Source organism: Elephas maximus, chromosome 3 (genome assembly GCF_024166365.1).
Source record: "Elephas maximus indicus isolate mEleMax1 chromosome 3, mEleMax1 primary haplotype, whole genome shotgun sequence".
In the NCBI taxonomy this organism is placed as follows: domain Eukaryota; kingdom Metazoa; phylum Chordata; class Mammalia; order Proboscidea; family Elephantidae; genus Elephas; species Elephas maximus.
The window spans coordinates 211,877,598-211,900,126 of NC_064821.1; the positions used below are offsets into that span (position 1 = coordinate 211,877,598).

The 22,529-nt window shown below is 40.1% G+C and overlaps 1 protein-coding gene and 1 pseudogene across 10 annotated transcripts in view; one reads left to right on the forward strand and one right to left on the reverse strand.

Annotated features, from left to right (window-relative positions):
• The window catches only part of PRRC2C (proline rich coiled-coil 2C), a 90,347-nt gene that overhangs the window by 58,487 nt on the left and 9,331 nt on the right, over positions 1–22,529 (reverse strand). For 6 of the 10 annotated variants that reach the window (XM_049881233.1, XM_049881227.1, XM_049881231.1 and 3 more), the window contains exons 2-4: positions 4,849–5,024; positions 2,776–2,953; positions 1,345–1,454 (exon numbers count right to left, since the gene is read on the reverse strand). In XM_049881233.1, coding sequence (XP_049737190.1) covers positions 1,345–1,454; positions 2,776–2,953; positions 4,849–4,960 — 400 coding nt within the window. In that variant the 5' untranslated portion in view covers positions 4,961–5,024. The remainder of the gene's footprint in view (positions 1–1,344; positions 1,455–2,775; positions 2,954–4,848; positions 5,025–22,529) is intronic. The other 4 variants (XM_049881234.1, XM_049881229.1, XM_049881226.1 and 1 more) reach the window with 2 other exon arrangements.
• LOC126073947 (40S ribosomal protein S3a-like) lies at positions 19,372–20,171 on the forward strand (annotated as a pseudogene).

Below are 22,529 nucleotides of genomic sequence, written 5' to 3' on the forward strand. Positions count from 1 at the left end.
CATAAAACTTTTTTAATGTATAAAGAACCCCTTGAAAAGTTAATGAACAGCCATGAGGAGATAAAAAAAATATAAGAAAGGAATCTACCAGATACTGGTCCAGAGAACTCATTTAAGATAATCTGGCAAGTGAGGAGAACCTCACTTCTCTTTTTCTCTTATTATGACTGTTAACATCTTCAATAAGAGACAAATTTCTTTGCTCATAACTCCAAGAATCAGTTCAAATCATTTTGCTGAAATACAGTTTGTGAGTAAATAACGCACACAACACGCTGAGGCTAAAACACTCACAGACCTTTCATTCAATTCACATGAGATACAGAAGGCACCTCGCTATTCACCTGCCCACCCATCCACCTACCTTCTGTAGCTCTAACTATTAAACAGCTGATTTTATTAACTAAGGATCCAGAGTAATTTTTCCATAGAATGTTTATAATGGTTCCAGTTTTCCAAGTGGGGAAATTAAATTCTGCTGGGGATCCATCATTTCTTGGGAGAAGGTGACTGTTATACAACTACCCTGCTTTAAGGTATTTTCTAGTTCTTCTCCACCCAGGAGATCATGGGCAGTGTGTTTGAAACAGGAGAGGTTAGGGCACGGATGGAGTTGAACGTGGTTTCTAGTAATATATTCAGTGTCTGGGTACTTTTATGTCTCGAAGAAACCTTAGTTTTGCCTGGATGTGTAGGGGTGAAGATAAAATAATGTGGGGTGAATTAGACTTTTTTTAAACTCCTATCATTGCCTCATACATGGGCCTTAACGCTGAAACTTAATTAGCACAAGGGATTAAAAAGACAACTCTTTTTAAGGCCCAAGTATGAAGATGAATAAGGAAGACCAAAGAAGAACTGACACCTTTGAATTCTGTTGGCAAAGAATACTGAATATACATGGACTGCCAAAAGAACAAACAAATCTGGGAAAAGTACAAACAGAATGCTCCTTAGATGCAAAGATGGTGAGACTACATCTCACATACTTTGGATATGCTATCAGGAGGGATCAGTCTCTGGAGAAGGACATCATGCTTGATAAAGTAGAGGGTCAATGAAAATACAGTAAGACCCTCAATGAGATGGATTAACACAGTAGCTGGAACAATGGGCTAGAGCATAACAATGATTGTGAGGATGGTGCAGGATCTGGTAGTGTTTTGTTTCTGTTGTACACAGGGACGCTATAAGTCAGAACCGACTCGACGGCACCTAACAACAAGTGTCATCTCTGAAAATGCTCAGACCCTGCCAATACAGGACAGGCCCACCCCTTATCTCCTGCATGGCTGTTCAGTAACTACCAAGCCTAACCAGTTTCCCCAGCTAATGTCCACTTACCATCTCCTTGCCCACCTTGCTTGGTACTGGCCCATGATTTGGGAGCAGGCGCTACCTCTGGGGGAGCTGTGACCCCAGGTTTTGGCTGTGCTGGCGGTACTTCTGGTGTTCTTAAAAAAAATGTGAATCCATTATTTCAGATATTACATGTTAAAACAACATAAACATCATACTTAAGATAAATTTGTGTACAAATTATTTTGGCTACATATTTACTCACAAATACATTCCCCACAAATGTCTTCCCTCTAACATTTCTTTAAATGTATTATTACTATTTTAGTCCCCTTTCATATTTATCTTTGAATGATAACCACCAAAGAGAAGACAACTTTGCTTCTTTTCCATTTTGTTAAACAAACAAAAACTACTGAATATAGCTCCCAGAATACTGTTTTAAAGAAGTTAACACTTATAATTAAAATAACAGTATACGCATACGTACAGTCTGGATTGGTGGAGTTAGCTGGGGGCTAAAAGGCTAAGCAAGCTCTCCGTCTGGCAGTCAACAGCTTTACCACCGTACTTAATACTGTTGTTCAAAGAGGTAACAGCAACCTACCTGCTCCATTCCATGATAAAAAGGGCCTACAGTTTTAGTCAATCTTGGTAATGAGACAATGGTTAAATTGAAAAGGAATGACCAGTCTTAAGAAATGTACTATGTTTCTAGCACATTCTGACCTATAACTGACTTGCTATTATAAAATAATTCTACAAAAAACAGGGAACAGAAAGTCCTTAAGAAGAAGCTTTTACACAAGTTTATTATATAAAACTCCTCAAACAGAGTACAGAAGGAACAGGCAAAACACATCAAGAACGCAACCACTTGTCTTTTTAAAAACTGTCAAAACTTTGCTTGATCATTCAATGACCTGGAGCCCAGCACAATGCCTAATGCATAGACGGCATTAAAGTACATGCTGTCAAATGAATGGTGATTAAGAAGACACTATTAATCCTATCCTGGCTTTCTTGCTCTTTATTTACCCAATAAATATTACTTGAACACCTACTATGCATCAGGTATAGTTTCAAAACTGGAGATACAATTGTGAATTATATTTAAAAATCCTTGTCAACATGCTGGTTGCTAAACAGAGTCAACTCGTAATTAATCATGTTAGAGAGGGAATGTCTGATTTGGTATGGTTGTGGGGGGTGTGGGGGAGAGAACTACACAGGCTATTACATAAGAAAAATGGCAAATAAGCAATTCTGTCAACTGCTCTACCTTGACTAATGGAATTATGGACTAAACCAGTCATAGGAAACATTAATCAAAGGCTGACTATATAATCAAAGGCTTTAAAGGACATGGGATAGCTAATATACTCAGCACAACACCTATTACACAGCAGGTACTCAATTAATAGTTCCCTATGAAGAAAGGGGAATGATTTTACACTCTGATACACTTTGACTTACTTTTCTTCTTCATGCTGTTCCTGTTTGGATGCCCATCCCGTGCCATCTTTAGGTACAATGTTCACATTAGGATCATTGCCTTTGTTTTCTGCTTTGAGACTTGGGAGGTTAGCAGGTGGGGGCATACGCCGTGAAATACCAACTTTTCCAAGGCTCTGTAATCCATGTCGAGCTGCAACTAAAGACCAATAACATCAATTTTCTAAGAACATCTATTATACTACCCATTTTATTCTTCAGATAACCCAGAAAATAGGAATAATGGAACTCCCGAACTATTATTTTAAGAAATTTAAACTAAAACATTTGCGGCGTACCCAATGTATAAACAGTAAAATAAAGCATTAAACAAATATTTTAAAAATTCTAACCATGAAATCCAATACACTATGAAAAACAAAACACTGATAATGGTGGTTTTGAAAAGTTTTCAGGCAATCTATTTCAAAGTCAAACTTCAGAATGTTAAAGAATATACTGAATTTATATTCATAATGAATACTACTAATGTATCAGACATTTTTCACTTTTACTGTATACCTACTCCTCACTTATGAACATGGTCAGGTTCCAAAGACCAGGCCGTTATGTAAAAATCAGTGTTACGGGAAAACGGAGTACTTTTTTGTTTGTTTTCAGACCATCCATTTGTTTGATTTTTTTTTTTTTAACTCAGACCATATGATTGTAGAGATAATAAAAGCTAATTATTTACTGAGGAAATCCTGGTGGCGTAGTGGTTAAGTGCTAAACGGCTGCTAACCAAAGGGTCGGCAGCTTGAATCCACCAGGCGCTCCTTGGAAACTCTATGGGGCAATTCTACTCTGTCCCATAGGGTCGCTATGAGTTGGAATCGACTCGACGGCACTGGGTTTGGTTTTTTGGTAAGATTTACTGATGTGTTCATCACCTGTGAGGAGCCCCATTAGGGACTATTCCCCTGCAGGGAAGGAGGCCTGGAGGGGACAAACCTGGATAAAGCCAGGCTGTATGACCAGAGGGCCCAGGCTTACTCACTTCACCTTCCACCTGTGCTGAGTCACAGCTTCCCTGGAGGAGCCGCCCCTAGGACTCCACTCCCACCCGTGTAAGCCCTGCATTCACACCCAGGAGCCTGCTCTGCACCCAGCCCAAGTAGGTAGAGGCTTCAAGCCCAGTTTGGTTCACTTTGGGATGTCATTAAACTCGCAGGCATTTTCCTCAAATATGGGAAAAAAAAAAAATCTCTCTGATGCCTTTCTTTCCTCCCCTTCCACTCCACAGCAATTTTGAGCTGCAGGGCCTCAGGCCACACAGGAGCTGGAAACCCAGAACAGGTGTCTGCTGGCTCAGTGCTGCCTATGCATCTGACTGGAGGCTGTGGCCACAGAGGAGGCTGGCCCCACGTGGCAGCTGGAGGCAGGAGGGAATGGAGGCGAGGGGCAGTGCTGCCCAGCTTCCTGGAGGCTGCCCGGAGACCCGCCACTGCTAGGGAGAGGAAGCTCTGTAGCCTTTGCCGCCACGCCCACCGCCTCGTAAACGAACAAAATAGTTGGGTGGTACATTTTTTTTTTTTTTTTACTATTGTCAAAAACGCAAAATGTCGGATAAGGAGATAGTTGATAAGTGAGCACTAGGAGTACACATTGTGTTCAAGGTAACTACATACAAAACACAGGACTTTATTCCATAACTGAAACCAAACCTAGTGCCGTTGAGTCAATTCTGACTCATAGCGACCCTACAGGATGAAGTAGAACTGCCCCATAGAGTTTCCAAGGAGCGCCTGGCGGATTCAAACTGCTGACCCTTTGGTTAGCAGCCATAGCACTTAACCACTATGCCACCAGGGTTTCCTCCATCACTTAAAGTGGTAGTAAATATCCACACCTAGGTAGCTCTACGTCTATCAGTCTCTCTGACTGTGTTTCCCTGTGGGATGATACACTTCTACTTATCTTCTACTACCTGATAAAGAACACGGGAAAGATAAAATCCCAACAAGAGCAGCAGTTCTGATGTACCATTTACAGTAATAAAACAAAAGCATAAAAAATATGAAAAACATATAAATACCACTTGATTTTACTCACCTGTGGTTTTCTGTGTTTCTAATGATTTACCCTTGTAAGTATTAAATAAACTGAGTGTTGCATACTTTTTCCCATCCTTTGCTTTTGCGCTCTGGCCTGACTTCTCCGACATTTCGGTGGAAACTCATCGAGTCCAAAGCCTCCTGCCACCTCCTGCCGCACCCCTTAAAACCAGTCTTAAGGAGCATATAACAAACAAAAATAAGGAAAATTTTAGAATTCATTAACTAAAACATTTTTTAGTAAATTCAAATATTCACAGAAATTCTGAAAATAAAAACACTGAGAAAGAAATCCTCAATAACTCATATCAATGATAATTTCATTAACCTGTTTAGTACTGTCAAAATCAAACCAACGCACAACAAAGTTAATCATGATAAACTACCATGTATTAGCAAACGTATTAGTTATTTACAGTTTGTAATCATTTAACTGTATTAAAGAGAATGAAGACAATACATGCTGAGATGAACAGTTCAAATACAGTGAATCTTTGGAGGCCGTCTTTCTACTTAATACTATTCAATTTAATAGGTTCTAGATCACTGGTGCCATCAGCCTATACACGTGTAGAATTCCAATATGATACAAGGATAACATCATTTCCTTAAAAGCTGCATACCTGGTTTACAGGCATTACGTGCCCAAAGCTCTATTAATTTAACAGTTTAGAATGGAAAGAACACTCTTCCACTTTTTCTGCATTTGTAAAAGATAGAACATTTCCTTATAAACACAAGGTATATAACGACAGTAATGTATTTCATGTCTATGGAGTAAGTGTTGAAGAAATGAAGTGCATTTATCAGGACAAGCATCTGTATATATGAGAAGCTATTAGAAATAGTGTTTTAATGAATATTCATATATAAACAGAGAATTTTCATCTTTGGTGGTGTTAATGTACCTTAATCTTGGAAATGCACCCTAACTAAAAAGCTAGTCTATTAATAAATGGGAAAAAAGGCACAAATGAGCTCTCACATTACCTTTCTCCGACTAATGTAAAGGTGTAACCACGTTATCAACTTAAGGGTGTTTGAGGGAGTAAAGGTGGGAGTGGGGCAGGAGTGGGAAGTCCTACCACAGACGTCATCAACAGCTGACGGCACTGAGAAATAAACAACAGGAGCTAAAAACAACACAGAACAGGCATGTCACAGAGAAAGCATCAAAGTCCAGGAACCGCTGCATAAACCAGCTGTCGTAAGTCGATTCTGACTCACGGCGACTCCGTGTGTGTCAGAGTAAAACTGTGCTGCACGGGGTTTTCAGTGGCTAACTTTTCAGAAGTGGACAGCTAGGCTTTTCCTCTGAGGCACCTCTGGGTGGGCTTGAGCCGCCAACCTTTCGGTTAGCAGTCGAGCGCTTAACTGACCTACCGTTATAAAAATCATTTTATCTACTGAAGTTTTTCATTTGTCAAATGCAGACTTAGCATTACATGCTGAGACGATGCGTATCGACTGCCATATTCAACAGGTGTGTAGTTCCATAAGCCTTATCAAGTATTTTCTCACCTGTTAACACATTTAAGGAGCCCTGATGGCGCAGTGGTTAAAGCGCTTGGCTGCTAACTGAAACACTGGCAGTATGAACACACTAGCCACTCCACGGGAGAAAGATGCAGCACTCTGCTTCCATAAAGATTACAGCCTTGGAAAGCCTACAGCGTTGCTGAGTCTGAATTGACGGCAACGGGTTTGGTTTTTGGTTATTATCATATTTCAAACCAATAATCTTATGATATAGTTAGCATCTCAATTTTACAGATAAGGAAACTTATGTTCAGAGGTAAATGAGACTGAATGCAAAACTAAAGGTCCTGGTTTGGTCCCCTCCACTGTGGTCTCCCTCCACTGCACTGTGTGGATAACCACTGAGGCTGTGGTCCCCCTCCACTGCACTATGCGGATAACCACTGAGGCTGTGGTCTCCCTCCACTGCACTGTGCGGATAACCACTGAGGCTGTGGTCCCCCTCCACTGCACTGTGCGGATAACCACTGAGGCTGTGGTCTCCCTCCACTGCACTGTGCGGATAACCACTGAGGCTGTGGTCTCTCTCCACTGCACTGTGCGGATAACCACTGAGGCTGTGGTCCCCCTCCACTGCACTGTGCGGATAACCACTGAGGCTGTGGTCCCCCTCCACTGCACTGTGCGGATAACCACTGAGGCTGTGGTCCCCCTCCACTGCACTGTGCGGATAACCACTGAGGCTGTGGTCCCCCTCCACTGCACCGTGCGGATAACCACTGAGGCTGTCGTCTCCCTCCACTGCACCGTGTGGATAACCACCGAGGCTGTGGTCTCCCTCCACTGCACCGTGCGGATAACCACCGAGGCTGTGGTCTCCCTCCAGTGCACTGTGCGGATAACCACTGAGGCTGTGGTCTCCCTCCACTGCACTGTGCGGATAACCACTGAGGCTGTGGTCTCCCTCCACTGCACTGTGTGGATAACCACTGAGGCTTTCCACACAGACTTATGACAACCACCTTTATGTGAGATAACCGTGAAAATACTCACCTGCAACCAAAAGAACTACACTTATATATGGACACTGCACTATCATATCTAGGGCCGTGGTGGTACAGTTGCTAAGCACTTTGCTGCTAACTGAAACGTCAGCCATCTGAAGCCACCAGCCGCTCTATGGGAAGAAAGATGTGATAGTCTGCTTACAGCCTACGAAACCCTGTGAGAAGCAGTTCTACTCTGTCCTGTAGGGTCACCATGAGTTGGAATCAACGTGACAACAGTGGGTTTGGTGGTTTTTTTTTTTTTACTATCATATGTATAATAATGTATGTAATTATGTTCCAGTGGTGCCAAGGATGTGATGATGTGAAAGGAGGTGCACTCTCAGGATCTATCACGTTTGTATATGTTCACCAATAACTTGGCTAAAGAAAGAATATTCATTTACAGCAACAAAAAACGGATAGTAAATATACACTAGATGACAAAATTAAGATCCCAAGAGATCTTTCATCAGGTGACAAAGATGAACTGATGTACCAAACAGTCAACTTGTTCTTTCACTGTCTATGATGACTATCAACACCTAAAAGCCAAAACAACCAAACCTGTTGCCACTGAGTTCATTCCAACTCACAGCCACCCTGTAGGACAGACTAGAACTGCCCCAAAGGATTTCCAGGGAGCAGCTGGTGGATCTGAACTTGCAGCCAATTTGCCCAATGCAACTCAGCTTTTGATTTCTTGACTGCTGCTTCCATGGGTGTTGACTGTGGATCCAAGTAAAATGAAATCCTTGACAACTTCAATCTTTTCTCCATTTATCACAATGTGGCTTATTGGTCCAGTTGTGAGGGTTTTTGTTTTCTTTATGTTGGAGGTGTAATCCATACTGAAGGCTGTGGTCTTTGACCTTCATCAGTAAATGCTTCAAGTTCTCTTCACTTTCAGCAAGCAAGGTTGAGTCTTCCTCCAATCCTGATGCCCTGTTCTTCGTATAGTCCAGCTTCTTGGATTATCTGCTCAGCATACAGATTGAATAGGTATGGTAAAAGAATACAACCCTGATGCACACCTTTCCTGACTTTAAACCAATCAGTATCCCCTTGTTCTATCTGAACAACTGCCTCTTGATCTATGTACAGGTTCCTCATCAGCACAATTAAGTGTTCTGGAATCCCCATTCTTCTCAATGTTATCCATAGTTTGTTATGATCCACACAGTTGAATGCCTTTGCATAGTCAATAAAACACAGGTAAACACCCTTCTGGTATTCTCTGCTTTCAGCCAGGATCCATTTGACATCAGCAATGATATCCCTGGTTCCATGTCCTCTTCTGAAACAGGCCTGAATTTCTGGCAGTTCCCGGTCAGTATACTGGTGCAGCCGTTTTTGAATAATCTTCAGCAAAATTTTGCTTGCGTGTGATATTAATGAAATTGTTCAATAATTTCCACATTTGTTTGGATCACCTTTCTTGGGAATAGGCATAAATATGGACCTCTTCCTGTCGGTTGGCCAGGGAGCTGCCTTCCAAATTTCTTGGCATTGATGAGCGGGCACTTCCAGTGCTGCATTCATTTGTTGAAACATCTCAGTTGATACTCGAGAGAGGAGCACCCTACAATTTCCAGGGGCAAGCCTACAAATCCACCTGCACCTACACACATCCTTTCTCTCCTCCACTTATTGCTACGTGATTCTCAGAACCATCTGAAAACTTGTCAGAAACGCACATTCTCAGGCACCACCCCCATATCTACTGATCAAACTCTGGGGTTGGGGCCCAACATTCTGTGTTCTACCAAGTCTTCTAGGTGAAACTCCTGGCAAACAAAAGTTTTAAGACCCACTGATTTATTATTATAAACAGAAACAAGCAGCGGTTCTCAACCCTGGCAGCACCGTAAAATCACTTGGGGATTTAGAACACTACACCAGTATGACAGGCGGGTGGGGTAGGGCCTGGGTGCCAATTCTTAACTCTTAAAAAAAGTTCCCCAAGGAATTCTAATATGCAAGCAGTCTTAAAAATCACTGCAGTAAGGGGAGTGTTATCTTTCCTCCCATTCCACTAAGGCCACTCCTTCCTCCTGTGCTCTCTTCCCTGCCCCAGTTCCCTCTTACTCTATACTCTTCTCTCTAGGGAATCTGTTACTATTAGGCCATTAACTACCAATTGCAATAAACATTTATATCTTCAGCCCAGAGCTCTACTCTCCCGAATGGATCCCATTTTCTGTTTACATCTCTTCTTTGTTTTGAACAAAGTTTCAACCCTACCCAGAACACAGGCAAGGATTTCTTGTCAGGGCTTTCAGAAGCAAACCTGCCAAATGTCCTGCCCGGCAGAGGAGGGAAATGGTAGTTAAAAAATAAAATTGAGAGTCAATGGAAAAAAATCTCAACATTTGATGAAATTTAAATACAAAGAACTCAAGGAATTAAAGGAAAAAAAAAAAAAACTTGAAGAAACCAAAAAATCAAGGGCTATGAACAGACAATTCACTAAAGAAAGTAACAGGAAACAAATTAGCAAAATGTTCAATTTCACAAGTATACAAATAAAAAATGAAAATAATGAGATATTTTATCTTGTGGGTTCAGCTTGCCCATATGCTCGTCAAGAGCAAATATTATACAATCTAAACCACGGGGTTCTAGGATCTCTGATTCAATTCTGGCAAATTCAAATCACAGAACATTAGAGGTTGGAAAGAATTATAAAATGAACCTTAATTTTGCTACATAAAAGTAAACAAAACCAACCAACCAAAGAACTCTCCTATATATTAGAACACATTTCCAAATATAAAAAGAACAAGCAATTGTCCCTGAAAGCCACAAAATATAGGTTCTGTAGCAGGTCAAAGTAAAAGTTCCTACGAAGACAGTCTAAAAATGCTACTTTCTCAAACAAGAGGTAAATAAAGTACATACTGTGTGTACTCCCCAAGGTGAGACAGACAATTAGCTACTGATAGCACCAGAAGAGAGAGCAAATTTATGCTTTCCCAGACTTACAAATCTGTTGATGTTTTATAGCATCTACTGTACCAAAATAAAACATTAAGTCGTAAAAAGACATGATTGAGGTTAGTGTAAATGTAAACAAAGATAATCCAGTCAAAATACAGGGAGAAACTCTGACTTATTGTACCTACTGTTATAAAAGAATACGTATTTTTCTAGAGGTAGCCAATAAAGAGTAAGACTGAATAAATCAGAGAGGCTAATTCTACTACAATGGTTTGCCGGTTCAGTGTGGGCACTTTCAGTCAGTTTAAAGCCAAAGTGTAATTCAGCCTACGTGCTCCCTGGTGCCTGAAAGGCTTGGGAGATGACCTGAAACTCTCAATTACAGTGAAACTTCATCTAATATGTACTGAGAGAAAAGGCAGCAACTTGTTCAAAAATTTATTATTTTCTAGACAAAATATCAAAAGAATCCAAGCAATCCAGAACAGTCATCATCAAGACTTAGCTATACTTTGTATCATTTAAAGTATTTTTTAAAATTTTAATTCCTGTTTATATGCCAAAAATTAATTTAAAAAATCACGGTTACATGATTTTCCCCAGAAAGTGAAGATCAGGGATAACAGGCTTACACTTATAGCCACGATGGAGTGACGGGACCAGATTTACTCTCCCTCCTGAAACAACTCAACGTTGCACTGAGGTTCTAACCGGTGCATTAAGACAAGAACAAAACAAAAACCAAGAATTTAGGTTGAAAAGGATGAAGTAAAACTGTCTTTATTTGCTGACAACATGATCATATGTGTAGAAAATCTGACAGGCTCTAGAAAAAAGCTACTAGAATAAGGGAATTAAACGAAACCTGTGGCTGTTGAGTCGATTCCTACTCATAGCGACCCTACAGGACAGAGCAGAGCTGTCCCATAGGGTTTCCAAGAAGCAGCTGGTGGATTCGAACTGCCGACCTTTTGGTTAGCAGCCAAGCTCTTAACCACTGCACTACCAGGGCCATGAGGGAATCAGCAAGGTTAAATACAAGATCAATATACAAAAATCAACTGTATTTCTATATAGTACAATGAACAATCAGAAAGTGAAATTTAATACCATTTACAATTGTTGTTAAATTTAGGTGCCATCAAATGAGTTCCAACTCATAGTGGCCCTATGTACAACAAAATGAAATGTTGCCCGATCCTGCACCATCCCCATGATCATTGCTATGTTTGAGCCCAGTACTGCAGCCACTGTATCATTCCATCTTGTTGAAGGTCTTCCTCTTTTCCACTGACCCTCTGTTTTGGCAAGCAAAATACTTAGGGATATATCTCATAAAAGAAGTGCAAAAAACTATAAAACATTAAAGAAGGCCTAAGTAAACACATGCCATATTCATAGGTCTTAAGACTCAAGTATTAAAATGTCAATTCTCTCCAAACTGATCTCTAGATTCAAAGCAATCCTAAACAAACCCAGGAGGGATTTTTTGGGGGGCGGGGGGGAGGGGGCGGATAGGATTTGTCAAACTGATTCTAAAATTCCTAAGGAAATGGACAGGACGTAGATGAGCCAAAACAATTTTGAAAAAGAAGAATAAAGCTGATAGGGCTAACAATACCTGATTGTAAGACACAGAGCTACTGCAGTGATGGCAGCGTTGCATTGGTAGATAAGACAAATCAATGGAACATAACAGAATCCAAAAATATTAAAAACTTAATCATCAAAAGACACTGCTGCAAATGAAATAACAAGTTACAGACCAGAATAAAATTTTTGTGAATCACATATACAATAATGGACTCATATGCTGTATAGAAAAAGCTCACAATTCAGTAAGAAAGTAAATAACCCAATTTTTTAAAAATGGGCAAAAAATTTGAAAAGACATGTCACCAAAGATACACAAAAGCAAATAAGCACATGAAAAGATGTTCAACATCATTAATACTAGGGAAACGCAAATTAAAATCACAATAAGATACCTCCTTACACGCCTATCAGAATGGCTAAAATTACAGAATGATTATAGTAAGTGTTGGTGAGGAAGTTGGTGAATTGTCACTTTCACAGCCTACTGGTGGGAATGTAAAATGGTGCAGCCATTTTTAAAAACAGTTTGGCAAGTTTCTTAAAATGTTAAACAGACATCACCATATGATACTTCCATTCCACTCCTAGGTATTAGTCTAAGACAAGTGAAAACGTAAGCCCATACAACAACTTGTACGAGTGTTCACAGTAGCTTTATTTTTAACAGTCAAAACCTGGAAACAACCCAACTGTCCATCAACTGGTGACTGGATAACCAAAGTGTAGTATAGTCACACAATGGACTACTAAACCCAAAAGATGATGTGGGCTACGAAAATGCACAGATACAGGAGTCTAGAGAAGAAAGGAATCAAGAACAATCTAGGTTTTGAGCCTGAAAAGCTGGGGATTAAGTGAGATGCGGAGGAACAAAAAAAGGGATGAGCTGCTGAAAAAGACAATACAGATGAATCTCAAGGTGACCTTGCTGAATGAAAAGGCGGGACCTCCCCTCCAATACACACCACGCTTTGTATAACATCTCACAGAATACACACGTATCCACAGCACAGGACGCACTTCAGCAGCTGCTTGGGGTAGGTGAGGAGAAAGATCACAGAGAGGTACAAGGGAGTTTCTGGCGGAGATGGCTATGTTCACTGAAGTTCAGGCTGTGCACGTACACCAAAACCTGCCAGGTACGACACTTTAAATATGTGCAGTTGGTTGTATGCAATTATATCAACAAAAACCATGTTTATAAAAGGACCCCTAGATCATAGGCTAACAAAGAATCTTACTATACAAACTCACTAGAACTGAGACAGAGAACAAGACAATGAAGGGATTAGAGAGAAATTAAGAATGGCGTACCAGAGATACACAAATTTAGCAGATACACAAATGGAGTGTTGATTATAACAGAAGACGGGAGGGGAGGAAGGAAACAAGCTGGCAAGATATGAAAGTAAAAATATCAGCAGCCCTGATAAGGAATATGGAGAACAATGCAAGAATAGAGTAACAGTGAGGTAGGGGGAGGGAGAAAACCTTTGGAAAATAATAAACACGGAATCAATACAGTGTTTTGTCTGAGTTGATAAGAAAGCAGTTTAAGATTCTTTATTGCTACAATGTTAACCACTAAACAAATGTGAATGGACTCAGACTATCTAAATGCATTATCACAGAATTATTATTAAATGAAATATGAGATAAACTCAACTTATTAAAAGAAAAATACCCAGGTAAAAACATATTTTACCTATGAGAGACAAACCTAGAATCAAAAAGAGTAACAGGGAAATGCAAACATCAACAGTTGAGGTTAAGATAATGTTGGACAATTGGCCTGCTAACGTTATGGCCTGTGAGCTAAGATAGTTTTTACATTTTTATAGAATTCTTTTTAAAAAAGACGAAGAATATGCAACAGAGACTGTATGTGGCAAAGCCTAAAATATTTACAATTTGATCCTTTACAAGAAAACGTTTGCCAACCTCTGGCATAAAGGAAGGAAATCTCAATTCAAGCCAGTCTAGGACTGACACAAAAACCAGACAAGAACGATACACAAGCACACATATACACAAAAAATACATAAACCGATATCTATAGGGATTAATGTAAAAATCTCCCAAGTACAGGCAAAGAAAATCCAGAGGTACAATCAAAAAAAAAAAAGGAATCCATCCTAAAGAAATACTTATACAGTATGCTAAATACATGTACAAATACATTCACCGCGCTACGGCATGTAACAAAAATTTATTTATAACAAACAAATCAGTCATTAAGTAGGACAGTTTTTCAAACAGGTATGTATTCTATGTCATGCCCTGGCAACACAGCGGTGGAAAGACAGACATGAACCTGCTCTCACTGGTCTCACTTTGTAGTCTGGTAATTCGAATAACAGAGGTTTCCCGGGAGGCACAAATTGTTAAGTGTTCAACTACTAGCGGAAAGGCTGGTGGCTGAGTCACCTCAGAGTCACCTCTGAGATGTCGCAGCCTTGAAAGCCCTATGGAGTTCTACTCTGCATACATGGGGCGCCATGATGGCAACTAACAACAACAACAAAAATAACTGAAACAATGGGTAAGCAAGATCATTTCAGATGGTGACAAAAGCTATGAATAAAATCAACAGGGCAATATGAGAAAGTGTTGAACTACATTAGGTAAGTTAATCACTAAGTTAGGCCTGAAGAAGAGATTTGATTTGGGCCCAAAAGGGAAGGAGCCAGTAAGGCTGAATGAAAGGCAAATGCAAAGGTCCTGAGGCCCTGAGATGCTAATCATGTCCAAAACCAGAAAAGCTGGTGAAGCAGAAATATAGTAAGAAAGGGAAAGAAGAAAGAGAAGACTGGCAAGGTAGGCACAAGTCTGACCAACTGGGTAAGCTGCTGTGTGCAATAGAGTCAATTCTGACTCATAGTGACCCTAGAGGGCAGAGTACAACTACCCCATAGGGCTAATCCTAGGCTGTAATCTTTACATGAGCAGATCACCAGGTCTTTTCTCCTGTGGAGCCACTAGTGGGTTCGAACATCTGGTGGGGCTGAACTACAGACCTTATGGTTAATAGCTGCATGCGTAACCATTGTACCACCAGGTAACTGGGTAAGACAGTTTGCAATGTTACCTCTGGAGCAGTAGGAAATTGCTGGGCTTTGAGCAGAGGCCTGTGTTCTTTGTTTTAAAAACATCAACTCTGGCTATGGTGTGAAGAATGGATCACAGGGGGCCAAGGGTGGAAGGTGGAGACATCAGAGAAGGTGACATCATAGGATGCTGTGGGCTGTAAACACGGACAAATGTAAGGAGCTAGTGGAGAAAGGAATCAAGAATAATTGAGGTTTTCAGCTTGAAAAGCTGGGCATTATGTGAAGTGGAGAAGACTGAGGGAGGAGATTTAGGGAAGACGGGTGCTGGGGGGAAAACCAGAAGATGGTTTGGGACAGTTGTATTTGAAATTTATGAAACAACCAGAGATTTATGCAGAAAGATGCTCAAGGTATAAAGTAAAAAGTATGAGCTGAAATCAACTCAATGGCACACAACAATTGAAAATGATTTCTTAAAACAATAAATAATATAAAGTACAAAGAAAACAATAAATATGTCAAATATTAGAAAAGCACGGCACGAATGATAAGCAGCAGACTTGTCTAGTCACATAATCAAAACAGATACTGACTTTCTTGGTTATATACACTACAATATCTATGTCTAAACAATCAGTGCACACTGCTTCTATAACCAGAAAACAAGAAAAATATAATATTTTTTAAAAGAGCCATGATTTGAAATGCAAATTAGTTTCAAGACCAGAAAATGAAAAAAGTTTATGATTTATGATTAAATAAAAAGAACAGAATTAAATGAAATCTATCTTTATTGGCATTACAAATACCTAATACTATGATGAACATGAAAAAACCAGTAGATGGTTTGAAGGTTCATTTGTCTACGTTCTCCTTACCTACCTTATGGTTTATGCAATTAAAAAAATCCGGAAAAATGAATCTAAATGCATACACGTAACTACTCTGTTGAATGGACATACCTTCACTGAGCTTTACACGACTGTCATTAGCCCTCCTTCCACCCTCAAAGGCTGTTAAGAGAATGCCTCTAACTTTTGCGCACTGACATGAGAACCCACCACACAGTTTTTCTAAGGGATCACATACCTGCTTCTCTCTTGTGTACCCTTGCCCATGGATACTAAAACCTTACATAATGAAACCAACGTCCTCCCAAAGCCTCCTGGAGTAATTAGTACATTCTCTGAAACACAATTTAGCAAAATAATCCGCTACAGGCTACAGAGAAACCAGCCTTCCTCCTTAACGCTGCAGTGAAAACATGCACTCAGCGACACTTACGCAACAAACACGCACTGTTTGCTGATAATGGTCAAAGGCTGCTTTAGATGCTGGGCCATTCATGAAAAGACAGGTCATGCCCCGTCTTCATGGAAATTTTAACAAGTAACAAAATTGTGGGAATTAAAAACCGAAATGGGTAACGGGATAGCGATAAGGAGAAAGGCGCTTTGGATAGGACGGTAAGGGTCCACAAAGATCTCTCCGAAAAGGTGACATGAGCTAAACCAATTAGTGGTTGTCAACCCAGGCTACACAGCCTTACCTGGGGAAAAGCTTTAAAAAAACACTATATACCAAGGCCCCAGGGTCTGAGCCTAGTGACAGTAAAGCTCCCCAGGAGAGTCTAAAATGTAACCACAGTTGAGAACCATGGAACCAGTCTCGTAAAGACCTAAGAGAAGAAGGTTCAAGCATAAAGGCCATGCCTGAGGGAGAGAGGCAAGCGATGAAGTCAAGCGCAGGCAGGGCCTGGTAGACCTGGAAAAGGAGTGTTGCATTTGAGTTTGTTCAGAGTGCCAGGAGAAGCCACTGGAGAGAGCAGTTAGTCAAACACCTCTGTTGCCAAGTAAATGCACAGCTCATTCAGCACTGCCACATTTTAAGTAACAAAATGCTACAATTCACAGAATTAGCAATTTAAAAACACTTGAAACAGTATGCTCAACAAGGAGCATTTGTTAGGAGCCTGGCAGCTTCTGATTTCAAAAACTTACCAGCACAGTTATATAGTGTCAAATGAACTACACCTGCTACCTGTAGCCCTTTTATTCTTGAAAAGCTTTTTGTTAAGAATACCTCTCTAATATTACTGTCCTGCTTACAAGAAGCCCTGGTGGCGCAATAATTAAGTGTTTGGCTGCTAACTGAAAGGGCAGCGGTTTGAACCTACCAGTTCCTCCTCAGGAGAAAGATGTGGCCGTCTGCTTCTGTCAAGATTTCAGCCTTGGAAACCCTATGGAGCAGTTCCACTCTGTCCTATAGGGTCAGTATGAATTGAAATCAACAGGTTTGGTTTTGGTCCTGCACACTACGCCCCTAAGAATCTAAATCTTCAAGTCAGTCTGCAAACACAAACCTTTTTGAATGACACACCCTCCCTTTGTTTAAGAAAAGAAAAAGCTAGGATCTTTCTAAATTCAAAGTTCTGTCATTCAAACTGAGTAATGCTGGTAATAAATTAGCATTTTTCACTAAAATAAGACGTACCAAAGCACATGTGCCTCTGTGTTTTTGAAATTTTGGATAATAAATATATCATCTTACAAAGAGTTTTTTTTTTTTTTTTAAAGCAAACTGACCGTTTCCAAAAGGCCTAAGGGAAATTTGCAAGGCAGCAGTTTACTGTAACATAAACACCAACCTTTCGAAATGAAATGATGACAATGACTAGTGAGTGACAGCAAAAAGATGGCTGCCATGGAAGGACAGCTATCACAGGTTGAAAATCTGGGAACATTTGTAAGTGGTTTCTACATCTGCAAAGGAGCTCGGCGACGGCCTCTAAAATTCCTTTAGCGACAAAAATTATAAGATTCTAAGGTTACTCACCATCACAAATGATTTCAAAAGTTTTTGATACTAAAATTATTATTTTAAATATTTAAAATTTAGTATATTTGAAAAAAAAAATGAAACAACAATCCTACTTCAGCAAGCTATCACTTTGCTAAATTCAATTAAATGACACACTTATCTTTGTAGCCATAAAGGGCTTCGAAGTACTGTTTAACTTTCTTTCCTCATTGTTATTATGACGACAGACGGTCTAGTTCCCCTAGAAAACCCAGTCCAATGCCCCATTATTTAAATTGTTAACTGCAACTATTTCCAGGTGAGCATACCGCAGGCCCTCAAACTTCTACCGCACAGACGAATAATGTCTATTAACTAATTAATAACCATATGTCACACACAAATATAAAAGGAAAATATTTTAGCATTTGTACAAACTATGTGGAGCCCTGATGGCGCAGCTGTCAAAAGCTCGGCTGCTAGAGCAAGGTCAGCAGTTCAAATCCCCCAGCCGTTCCCTGGAAACCTTATGGGGCAGTTCTCTACTCTGTCCTACAGGGTCACTGTGAGTCAGAACTGACTCGACAGCAGTGGATTATTTTTTTTTTAGTAAACTATTTCACCTTGTTTTCTGTGACTCTGACAGCTTTCAGTCATTTTTTCCCTTGTGCTCCACATAAATTTTGATGTGCTTTTGAAGGCCTTCTTGCCAGTCCTTCTTTCTGTGCTTTCTCCTCTGGCCATCTCATCTCCTGTTCACTGCTTCAAACATGTTGTTAAGGGTAATTCCCAAAGCATTACTTCCAACTACAGTCTTTAAAACACACACTATTATCTACAGAACAAAACATCTTCACTTAAATTTCTTAACTTCAAATTCAACATGTGCAATTCCCCGTTAACTCTTTCAAATACTTCCCCAGCGCTTACCATACACTGGGCACTGCTAGGAAAAGGTGAAGAGACATGCTGCCCTCATCCTATGCGGGGAGGTTAGCGGCTCTGGCACTTTGAGGAGTTTGGAAAAGGGTTCAAAAGCAACTGGGAGAATAGGAAAGCCAAACAGGAAAACGAAGCACTGACAATCAGCATTGAAAGCCCAGTAGAAACTAAGGACTAGTGAGATACTGTATCCCCAAATCTTTCCATTCTTTCCAATGCCAGCAGCACAGTGGGCAGTGGTGGGAAGCATACAAACAGCTAGACTGAAACAGAGATTAGAGGTGTGCCAGAGAGGTGTAAAGAAAAAGCTAGGGAGATGAGGATACTGCCAACAGAATGGATGTAGTGAAGTTGAAGCCAGAGAAGGAAGAAAGGAAAGTCACAAGGGAATAAGCAGAGGAGAAGGGACCGGTAAATTCAATATGGTTGAATGAAAGCTCTGATAATAACACCAAAAATCACTGAATGCTTACTATAGGTCAAGCTTACTATGGATTGCTTTGTTTGTTTTATAAAAATAATGAGAGAAAATATACCGAGCAAAAAAATTTGCTGGCACAGGAGCTTGTGGTTTGAGTGTAAGGTTTCAAGACAGTTTCGGGAGATGACAGAACTCAGACAGCAGATATTAAGAACCAAGCACGGCCTTTTGGGTCTCTAAGCAACACGATGGTGGCCGGCAAGAACAAGTGCCTTGTAAAAGGTGGTTAAAAAAAAAAAAAAAACAGCCAAGAAGAAAGTGGTTGATCCATTTTCTAAGAAACACTGGTATGATGTGAAAACACCAGCTACGTTCAATATAAGAAATATCGGCAAAACACTAGACACAGGACTCAAGGAACAAAAATTGCACCTGATGTCCTCAAGGGTCATGTTTTTGAAGGGAGCCTTGCCAATCTGCAGAATGATGGAGATGCATTTAGAAAAGTCAAGCTAATTACTGAGGATGTTCATGGCAAAAACTACCTGATCAACTTCCCTGGCATGGATCTTACCCGTGACAAAATATGCTCCATGGTCAAAAAATGGCAGACCACGACTGAAGCTCATGTTGATGGTAGGACTACTGATGGTTATTTGCTTTGTCTGTTCTGTTGGTTTTACTAAAAAACACCAACAATCAGAGTCGGAAGACCTCTTATGCTCAGCACCAACGGGTCCACCAAATCCAGAAGAAAACGATGGCAATTATGACCTGAAGGGCGTAGGCAAATGACTTGAAAAAACGCAGTCAACCAACTGATTCCAGACTGCATTGGGAAAGACACAGAAAAGGACTGCTAACCTATCCTCTCCATGATGCATTCGTTAGAAAAGTAAAAATGCTGAAGAAGCCCAAGTTTAAGTTGGGAAAAGCCACGGAGCTTCGTGGTGAAGGGAGCAGTTCTGGGAAAGCTACCAGAGATGAGACAGGTGCTAAAGTTGAAGGCGCTGATGGCTATGAGCTACCAGTGCCACAATCTGTTTAAAATTCAGATATTTAATAGCGACAAATAAAAGATCTTATTTGGGATGGGGGGGTAAGAATCAAGTAACATACACACATAAGGCAAACATAAGGCAAATATGGTAAAATATTAACAGTTGGGAAATCTGGATGAAGAGAATATTGGAATTCTTTGTACTGTGCTCTTGCAACTTTTCTGTAAGCCTGAAATTATTTCAAAAGAAAAAGTTAAAAAGAAGTTTATCTTCTCTCCCAAACTTCCTTATAATCATTTTTTCTGACCTCTAGATTTCTAACCTTAAATAATCTTTCACATTTCTCCCTCTCCTAACGAAAAAGAAGGATCCAAGTTCTATCTATACATTGCAACTCAGTCATGTCTTTTGAAGCCAAATGTTTACAAACTCTGAGCTACAGGAATACAGCATAATGTAAAAATTGGGAGTAGAAGAGCTCAAAGCCCAAGTCACTGAAGCTCACCAATGAAGAAACAAACTTAAGGGAAATAAAGTATTATGCCTAAAACTCACAGACTAGTAATATTTCTATCAACAAATGTATTCTATCTGTTGTTAGAAATATCATTTTGAGGTAAAATAATGTAAAACGTAAGAATCGAAGTGCTATGTATTAAAGAACTTTAACAACAAAGACACAATCTACAGATTGGAAGGGAAAAAAAAAACTATTACCTGACAAGGGTTTCATTTCCAGAAAATATAAAGAACTACAACTTAACAAAAAGACAATTAATTCAATCAAAAAACGGGCAAAGGACTTGAACAGATATTTCACCAAAGAGAATATACAAATTGCCAGTAAGCACATGAAAAGATGCTTGATGGCATCAGTCATTGTTGTTAGCTAACACTGTCAGCCTCCAACCCATGGTGACCCTATGCACAACAGAACGAATCACTGCAAGGTCCCGCACCATCCCCATGATCAGCTGCAGATCAGACTGCTGTGATCCATAGGGCTTTCACTGGCTGAGTTTTGGAAACAGATCGTCAGGCCTTTCTTCCTAGCCCATCTTAGTCTGGAAGGTCCACTGAAACCCATTCAACATCACAGGAGTGCCCAAGCCACCAATGACAGACAGGCGGTGGCTGTAGATGAGGCACACTGATGAGAAATTGAACCCAGGTCCCTGCATGAAAGGCAATCATTCTACCACTGAGCCTCCATTAGTTTTTAATGTTGTTGTTGTGTGCCCTCGAGTAGATTTCGACTCACAGTGACCCTACAGGACACAGTAGAACTGCCCAAGGCTGTAATCTTTACAGAAGCAGACTGCCACATCTTTCTCCCACATAGTGGCTGGTGAGCTCGACCCAATGACCTTTCAGTTAGCAGCCAAGTGCTTAACCACTGTGCCACCAGGACTCCTTTCCATTAGTCCAGGGCTCCTAGTCATCAGGGAGATGCAAATCAAAACCAGAATGAAATACCAATTCACCCACACCAGAATGGCTATGATTAAAAAAAAAAAAGGAAAATAATAGATGTGGGCGAGGATGTGGAGATATTGGAACCCCCATCCATGGCTGATGGGGATACAAAATGGTACAGCCACTGTGGGAAAGTCTGGCAGTTCCTCAAAGTTACCACACAGAACTACCATAAGACTCAGCAATCTCGATCCTAGGTATATATCCAAAAAGAATTGAAAGCAGGAACACAAACAGAAACTTGTACACCAATGTTCACTGCAGCATTGTTCACAATAGCCAAAAGTGCAAACAACCTAAATGCCCATCAATAGAAGAATGGCTAAACAAAATGAAATGTAGTACACACACACCATACGGTATTACTCAGCCACAAAGAGAAATGAAGTCTTGATACATGCCACACAACATGGATGAATCTTGAAGACACGCTGTGTGAAACAAGTCAGTCACAAAGGAGCAATATTCTATGATCTTACTTAAATGAAATAAGCAAATGTGTAGAGACCAAAGACTGAGTGGTTACCAGGGTTCAGGGGGAGAGGGAAAGGGAGAGTCTTAGCTTACAGAGCACTGAGTTTCTGTCAATGGTGGCAGAGTAATTTGGAAATGGATAGTGGTGATAGTTGCACAACATGATGAATATAACCAACGTCAGTGAATTGTACATGTAAAAAAAGTGCTGAATTGGCAAATGTTATTATATACCTACATACATATATTTACCACAATAAAACAATTAAAAAAAATCAGTGTACCATGGATTTTTTTAAAACAGGGAATTGGTATATTAATTTTAGAAAAGAGCATTTTATAATTCAAATTTTAACTAAAAATTTTCTACTTCAAATCAAAAAGCCAAAACATTCACCACTCTTTCTAGGTCCAGGCCAGTCAGCCTCCATAAAATATAAACATTAAAAAAATAA